At 34.8% G+C, this 7,925-nt stretch overlaps 1 protein-coding gene across 2 annotated transcripts; it reads left to right on the forward strand.

Annotated features, from left to right (window-relative positions):
• The first annotated feature begins 3,406 nt into the window (after positions 1–3,406).
• On the forward strand, positions 3,407–7,632 carry LOC18425151 (NAC domain-containing protein 100). Of its 2 annotated transcripts, none has more exons than XM_020661909.2 (4): positions 3,407–3,605; positions 5,925–6,157; positions 6,268–6,551; positions 6,712–7,632. In XM_020661909.2, exons 2-4 carry the CDS (start codon positions 5,959–5,961, stop codon positions 7,429–7,431), a joined length of 1,203 nt encoding a protein of 400 aa, XP_020517568.1. In that variant the 5' UTR covers positions 3,407–3,605; positions 5,925–5,958; the 3' UTR covers positions 7,432–7,632. The 2 variants fall into 2 exon arrangements, with proteins under 2 accessions (XP_020517568.1, XP_006829782.3); XM_006829719.4 differs by lacking the exon at positions 3,407–3,605 and adding an exon at positions 5,276–5,774.
• The last annotated feature ends 293 nt before the right edge of the window (positions 7,633–7,925 follow it).

Consider the following 7,925-nt stretch of genomic DNA (forward strand, 5'->3'; position numbering starts at 1 on the left):
CGATTTCTATCCAATCTTACGACATTATTTTATCATTTATACAAAGTGTGTATGAACTTTATTTATTTTTTCTGATTTTGTTTGATTAGCTGAAGAGTTTACATTCTTCCATAAAAAAAAAACTTACATCAGCAAAATTAGGGCTTGTGGAAGTGAATGCACGACATGCTAACCCCGACTTCTACTTCTTCTTCCTTCTTTCTTTCTTTCCTTTCTTTTTTTTTTTTTCAAATGTACTATTGAGTTTCTCGACCCTTTGAGTTATGATTAGTCATCTTTGGCACCAAATTTGGAGTATCTTACTTTCATGCGATTCTCAGAGTTCAACAAGCAATCGATATTTCACGATCCTGCGACAGCATGTAATCTTTTGGCAAATCCTATCTTTAAGGTAAGCCTCAATGGTAGTTGTGCGTTGAAGATTGATACCATGAAAGTCTGTATATTAGCTGTGAATTGGGAGATTGACCCATGCAGCCTACCTACTGAGAAATGGGAAAAAGAGGCTGACTCATGAAACAAACCCTAATGTAAATCCAAGCTAGAATCAAATAGCCAGGCTTGACCATGCATGTCTAGAAGTCAAACTAATCCTAGCCTTGAAACCTTGAGCAGTTTTGCAAAACATTAAGTGGCCATGTGGAAAAAAGTGTGACTCGGACTGAGTAATCGGTCCTTGCCCAAGCTGATTAGTGGGCCGAGTTTGAGTAATTGGGCCAATTAGTGCCTAGTATTGTAGAAGCAAAAAGACATTAAATTTTTTTTTAAAATGGAAATGTACATTTATAGTAAGATTAAGCAAAATTCTTCAAAATGATGTTAAAAAAATAGATTTTAAAAAATAAATTTGTGACTGGGAGTATTTTCGAAATAATCTAAAAAATGGGAAAATGTAAAAAAAAAGTGTTTATGGCTAAAACACTTGAGAATCTTTGTTGAACTAAGGTTAAACATCAATTTTAATTGATTTTGGATCGAGCCTATTTTTTGTTTGGACCAGATCACCCAAGATACCGATTGGCTATCCAATAGGTTGAACTAGAATAGTCCGATCTTTTCTTGATAACTTTGCTTTACACTACCCTTTTATCTAGTATCTTAGCAATAGAAAAAATCAAAGATATTGTGGAGTGTAAATATTAGTCCGGAGTCATAAGTCTACATAACGCACAATTTGGCTCCATTAAGTGACAGTTTATGGTTCACTAGGCTTAAATTAGAGTAATGTGCATTTTCTGGGAATACCAAGCTTCGTAATCTGCTTACCCTAGAAACAATGAAACAAGAATATCATTATTTGGGATCCTTTTTTCCCGACTATAAATACTGTGAAATTCTTTGTTTAGCCCATTGATGGTTGTCTTTTATGCAAATATTTCCCCTTTTCTAATTCATTTGTCGGAAATTCTTTCTTTTTTTGAGGGGAAATTGAGGTTTCTTATGATCTGGAACCTTTTATATTGGGTGGTTAATGTAGATAGAGAACCATGTGTTGGGAAAGAGGCTGAGGTCGTAATGGGAGCATCCCCGCATTTTAGTCACCACATTATGGTTTTCATTCCCATTAATATCTTAAAAAAACTAAATACTAAAACTATTTTAAAAAATAAGTAGGTACCGGTCTTCCCCCCTTGAATTAACAAAAAAAAACCCTCTGAGAAAGAGAGGGGGAGTTTTTGGATAAGTGTCCTCGAGCTATTTTACATGGACATAGATAAGGTATTAACATTTAACATGGATATCAATGTCGTATTGTCAACCTTAAAATTGACTTTTTATACACAATCCATCTGTCTAGAAGAGGGGAGATGGGATTTTAGGTTGCATTAGGTATTTCTATTGCAAATTTCAAGAGAAAAATTCAATAGGATTTTATGTTGCAGTGAGTACTTTTATTGTGAGTTTCAAGAGAAAAGTTAAAAAAAAAAGTAAAAAAAGGTATAAGTCTCTAAAGTATCCTAATATTATCGTGTCTACTGCAAGTGTCTATATTAGGTAGATTAGGAGTAGATAAATTGAGATTAGGAGAAATAATTAACTTGTCTATGTGTGTATCGTTAATGTAGATGCATTAGTTATAGTAACATAGTTCCTTAACATGCACCAATTAATACCAATTAAGATTATACATGTATTAATGCTCGGTAACATGGCTCCCTTAAAACGCCTCAATTCGAATTTTACCAATTAATACAGTTTGATGTTAGAAACATTGGATTATCTTTAAATTTCATTTTTTGAAGGTTTAAGGCGGACCAACTATAAAGTATAGGGCGGTTGCGCTTCAATGGTTTTGACATCGAACTTACTTAAGAATATAAAAAAAACTAAAAATATAGATTTAATATGCGGTCTGATATTTAAAATATCAGAATAGAGATAAATTTGAAAATAAATAAATAAATAAATCCAGGAGTGACCGGCAGATAAATACTGCGATGAATCATACTACAATAACAGTAAAAAAATAAAATTTAAAAAATAATAATACGTGTATAAATTTTCCATTTTAAATAATTGATTTTGACCAAGCAATGGAGAGAGGGAGAGAAAGAGCGAGGATTCACTTACTATTCGCCTAATTCACCGAAACATACCAACCAAACAATGAAATAAGGTCCCCTTCACATTGATGGAACTCTAATCACAGCCGTCGGTTAGAGTCGAGTAGACACACGTGTGACAGGTGGCACGACGCAAGTAGAAACACTGGGAAGTTACATGGCGGTCGCTCCAGTGAACGCGCAAAGCCGAACTAAGCATGACTTCACAAGAACCTTCTCTCCAAACCTCCCTCTCTCTCTCTAAAAAACAAAAAAAAAGTAGAACTTTCCTCTCTCTCTCTAAAAAAAGTAGAACTTCCCTCTCTCTCTCTCTAAAAAAAGTAGAACTTCCCTCTCTCTCTCTCTAAAAAAAGTAGAACTTCCCTCTCTCTCTCTCTAAAAAAAGTAGAACTTCCCTCTCTCTCTTTAAAAAAAGAAAAAAAATAAAAAAATAAAACTTCCCTCTCTCTCTCTAAAAAAGAAAAAGAAAAGAAAAGTAGAACTTCCCTCTCTCTCTCTAAACAAAAAAAAAGTAGAACTTCCCTCTCTCTCTCTCTAAAAAAAGAAAAAAAAAAGTAAAACTTCCCTCTCTCTCTCTAAAAAAGAAAAAAAAAAAAAAGAGTAGAACTTCCCTCTCTCTCTCTCTAAAAAATAAAAAGTTGAACTTCCCCCTCTCTCTCTAAAAAAGAAAAAAAAAAAAAAAAGAGTTAGTTAAGAGGAGTTTGCTTTCTTCTGTGGACACTCACGCCCATCAACTCTCATGAAAGCCGCCACCGATCTCTCTCTCACTCTCTCTCTAAAATTCTCTCTCTTAAATCTCTTTCTCTCTTTAAAATCTCTCTCTGGTGGGCCCACACGCTTTTGGCCCTTCCCCCCGGGCCTATATTTTTACAAGCCTTCCTCCTCTTCCTGCTCTTCTTCCCTTAAACGTCTCTCTCTCTCTCTCTCTCTCTCTAGCATCGTGTTCAGTCCTGTAAACCAAAAATCTCTTTCTCTCTCTCTAGAGCTCTTAAAAACCCTAACCCTCCGGCAACACCAACGAGTTACTGGTAAAAAAAAAAGGTGCATCTCCTTCTCTCTCTCTACATCTGTCTCTCTCTCTCTCTACATCTCTCTGGTTCTTTTGAATTATAAAACTCCTTTAGGAAGATCCATCCCTCTCCTATCAGATCACTTGAGCATTAAAAAACCTAATGAAAAGCTTCTCTTTCTCTCCTCTCCTTTCGTTTGAGCACTAAATCAATTGTTTAAGCTTGAATTTAGCAGTCAAGCTTATCATTTTCGGTCTTTAAGTTGGTATAATGCTATTACTACATCATTTTCGGTCTTTAAGTTGGTATAATAATATTACTCTATGATATGAGTCGTCATCATCATCCAAACTTTATTTTAATTATTTGAGGTTGGTTTTTAGATATAAATATATGATGATATATTGTGTGAGAAATGGAATAACATTACCTCATGTCAGTTATGGCAACATTTTTCTTTTGTATATTTGCATTTTATGGTGATTGGAGTCTAAATTAGGATTGATAAGACAATATAAAATTTGTGATATTTTACAAATGACCTATGCTTTTGATGGGACAATTAAATTCAAGGGATTGCATTCTATATGACCATTTGCCTTTCGTAGAAGCTGCTTAATCACCTCTGGCCCTTATACCTATTTGATGATATTTAACTTATCTGGAATAAACTATTTTATCTAAAATTGACATATTCTTGGTAACATAATTATGTTAGTTGTTTGGTATGTATCTTGTATTATGTATAATATTATTTATTTATTTTAATTTTTTTATATTTTTTAGTTATTTTTTAGTTATTTGGTATGTATTTTATATTATATATAATATTATTTATTTATTTAATTTTTCAACATTTAACAATATTTAGTTTTTTTTACTAAAAATATTCAATTTTAGCATATTACTTCAAAACGAAAACAACTTTTGAAAAGTATAAATTTGCATGAAATACTTCCCATGAGTCTATGTCACATAATTTTAAGTTGGACAATGTCAAAACAACAATGACCAAATATGGTAATTAATTTTATTAAAAATTTGAATTATCTAAAAAAAATCATTTATCTTTTGTATACGAAAGTCAGAATCATTTTCGTCCTTTAAATTTCAAAATAAATGATGGTAAAAGCACAAAATTTTTTTTTAAAAAAAAGTCTCGGACTTTGTGACTCACTTCGAAAATAAATGATACCTTTGTAGACAATCCCTTTATTTAATTGTTCATAACCCCTTTCATCTTTATCAAGGCAGAGATTGGAGAGGCCTCAAATACAGTTGGCCTCTTGGTAATATTTGCTATAAAAAAGGGCAAGTGGATGGAATGGGTCCTTTTCTTATTGTTGTTTGTTGGTGTATATGAAACGGGTGACATTTTTGTAGCTTCTCCGTTCCGTTATAAGAAACTGTCGTTGCGGCGGCCCTTGACATTTTTCTTCCCTTTTTTTATTCCCTCCCTATTTTTTATTGAAAAACTTTATGTAAGTTGTCAATCCTATAATCCACTTGGAGAAGGTTTTTTTTATGCTGTAAAACCCTCAAGTCATTTATCTCGATGTCGAGATTCATAAGTACATAAAAAAAAAAAAAAAAAGTTTTTTAATTTTTTTTATTTTCAAGATTTTCAAATATTATTAAATTTACTTGATTGTCACCATTTTTTTAACTTTAAATATCATAAAGGCAGCAATAAATTTTTGTATCATGGCAGAAGTTTACAATGCCCAAGTTGAAGTTTTTTTGTAGTTTTGAGATGCACCTTACTTCAATAGTATAAAGTTGACACCTTATATAAACTTCACTTTTTTTTATTATATTTCTCTAAACATTTGAATACAGAGTCTAGGTTAGGGTAGGTTTAGGTGCTTAGAAAGATGCACAAACCAAGTTTTCAAATGGGTAGATAACAAACAAAGAAAATATTTCTTCTTTCTTTCTCTCTCTAAACCAAGAATATGAGAGAGAGAACATTAGGAAATAAAATAAGAAACAGCCAGGCTTTCTCAATAAGTTCCTTCCTAAGAAAGGTTCTTCGGCTCAAAAAAGAATGTATATAATTGGTTTTCTTGCAAATACAATTCTCTCTATTTGCCTGCATAGATACAGGAATTCCCACCCCCTAAGAGACTACTTTCTCTCTCGGCTCTATCCATTACTTAATTTCCAAGCTTTGACAATTCAATAGCAGTATTTGTTACAGGTAAAAACCTACCCCATTTGCAAAAAGGGGTTCTAAGGCCAAATCTTTCAGGCTTTAATTCAAAAGACTTTTTTTATTGTTTTTCCTTCCTTTTTGGTGATCAAGTTTTGTTGAACTAGGTTTTCTCTAACCAGTTCTATGTTTTTGCAGATTCGCACAAGGAAAAGATACATAGAGAGAAGGGATGGGTGCAATTATAGAACAGGTTTCAATGATAAGAAAAGGAGAAGAGTACATGGATTTGCCTCCTGGCTTCAGGTTTCACCCCACAGATGAAGAACTAATCACTTCTTATCTCATTGAGAAGGTCATGAATGGTAGCTTCACTGCTAGAGCCATTGGAGAGGCCGACTTGAACAAGTGTGAGCCATGGGATTTACCATGTAAGTATTTGCTCCATTTTCTCTTTTTTTTTCAAAATTTCCACCTCCTTTTCCTTTTTCTTATGATTTTGGGGTCTCTCTCTCATATTCTCTCTTGGATATGTGTACAGGGAAGGCCAAAATGGGGGAAAAGGAATGGTACGTTTTTTGTCTTAGAGATAGAAAGTACCCCACAGGTTTGAGGACAAATAGGGCCACAGAGGCTGGATATTGGAAAGCCACAGGCAAGGATAAGGAGATTTACAAAGGCAGGAAAACATTGGTTGGAATGAAAAAGACACTGGTTTTCTACAAGGGGAGAGCCCCAAAGGGAGAGAAGACAAACTGGGTCATGCATGAATACAGATTAGAAGGCAAATATTCCTACAACAATCTCTCTAGGACAACAACAAAGGTACAAACCTAAAAACACAAGCTTTATCACTTTTTAACATATCCACAAAGCTTTTAAACTCCTTTTCAAAAAGTTTTTAAACTTTCACCTTGCTTTTAGTTTGGGCCTACTTTAAGATGTCGATTCTGAGGACCAATTAAAGAATATGTTCTGTGTGCAGGATGAATGGGTGGTTTCTAGGATATTTCACAAGAGCTCAGCTGGGAAGAGAGCTCCTTTCTCAGGGTTGCTGAGAATAAATTCCTTTGGAGATGAACTTCGTTCTCCCTCTCTCCCTCCATTAATGGACTCTTCGGTGACTAATGCTTCTTCGAGCCTCATGGATGATGGTATTAGAGAGAGAGTGGATATGCCCAGCTTCTCCACTTCTCTGGAGGAACAGAATGATCAGCTAATGAGTTTTGGCCTGAATCGTTATGGTGGACTTGGACCAGGTGGTGTTAATCCTGGTGCAACATCTCACAACCCCGCGTATCATCCCCATTTCTCTCGCTTCAATTCTCTCTATCCTTATCAAACACCTTCAGGTTTCAACACAATGAACCACCCCAGAAACAATCAAGCTCCTCTCTATCTACATTCGAGTCTGGACACTTCTGATCGGGCCATGTTGAGGACGGTGGCCGATGGCCATGGAGCAAAGCGGTTCAAAGTGGAGCAAGAGAGAGGCTCGTCTCTCTTACAAGAACCACCGAGATGTGTGGTTTCAAACCAGTCCATGGTCAGCATTTCTCAAGACACAGGCATGAGCACAGATGTTAACACCGAGATCTCTTCTGTGGTTTCAAAGCATGAGTTTTGCAGCAGGCCTTTTGAAGATCTTGAGGCACTTTCCTCTTCTGCTGGACCTGTAGACCTCGATTGCTTATGGAATTATTAAAAAAAGAGTTTTACTTAGAGAGAGAGAGAGAGGCCTTTTTTATTTGTAAATGTTTAGAGGAAGATCAAATAGCAGAGATATAGAAGAAGAAGAACCGCACATCTTTTCATCATGTGTTTCACAATGTACATTCACCCCATAACCCTTTTACATGTACCATTTGTGGATTCATTAATTGTTTCAATAAGCAGTGTGACAAAAGAATCTATTTTCTCTTTTCTTGTTGAGATTATGGCCCCTCTCATCTCTATGTAAACTTCATCCATGAATTTAGTTATGAAGTTCTCTAAAATCAAAAGGCGCAACCCAAAAAGAATCCCTCTTGGGGGTCTCTTTTTCTTTTCTGTCTTTCTAGAACCAAGTAGCCATGAATGAGAGAGAGAGAGAGAGAGAGAGAGAGAGAGAGAGAGAATTGTGCCTAAACTGGTTAAATTCTTATGAGATATCTCTCTCTAGTTCAGACCAAATTAGGCATGATAGCAGCTGCTGAATTT

Source organism: Amborella trichopoda, chromosome 1, assembly GCF_054954075.1.
Source record: "Amborella trichopoda isolate Santa Cruz 75 chromosome 1, AtrichopodaSantaCruz75HAP2 v2.0, whole genome shotgun sequence".
NCBI classification, from domain to species: Eukaryota; Viridiplantae; Streptophyta; class Magnoliopsida; order Amborellales; family Amborellaceae; genus Amborella; species Amborella trichopoda.

What these genes read in the sequence shown, in the direction of transcription:
- LOC18425151 (XM_020661909.2), top strand. Translation starts at nt 5,959, where the DNA reads ATGGGTGCAATTATAGAACAGGTTTCAATGATAAGAAAAGGAGAAGAG. An exon ending in TGAGCCATGGGATTTACCAT is followed by an intron (nt 6,158 to 6,267) that starts GTAAGTATTTGC and finishes ATATGTGTACAG; the next exon opens with GGAAGGCCAAAATGGGGGAA. An exon ending in TCTCTAGGACAACAACAAAG is followed by an intron (nt 6,552 to 6,711) that starts GTACAAACCTAA and finishes TTCTGTGTGCAG; the next exon opens with GATGAATGGGTGGTTTCTAG.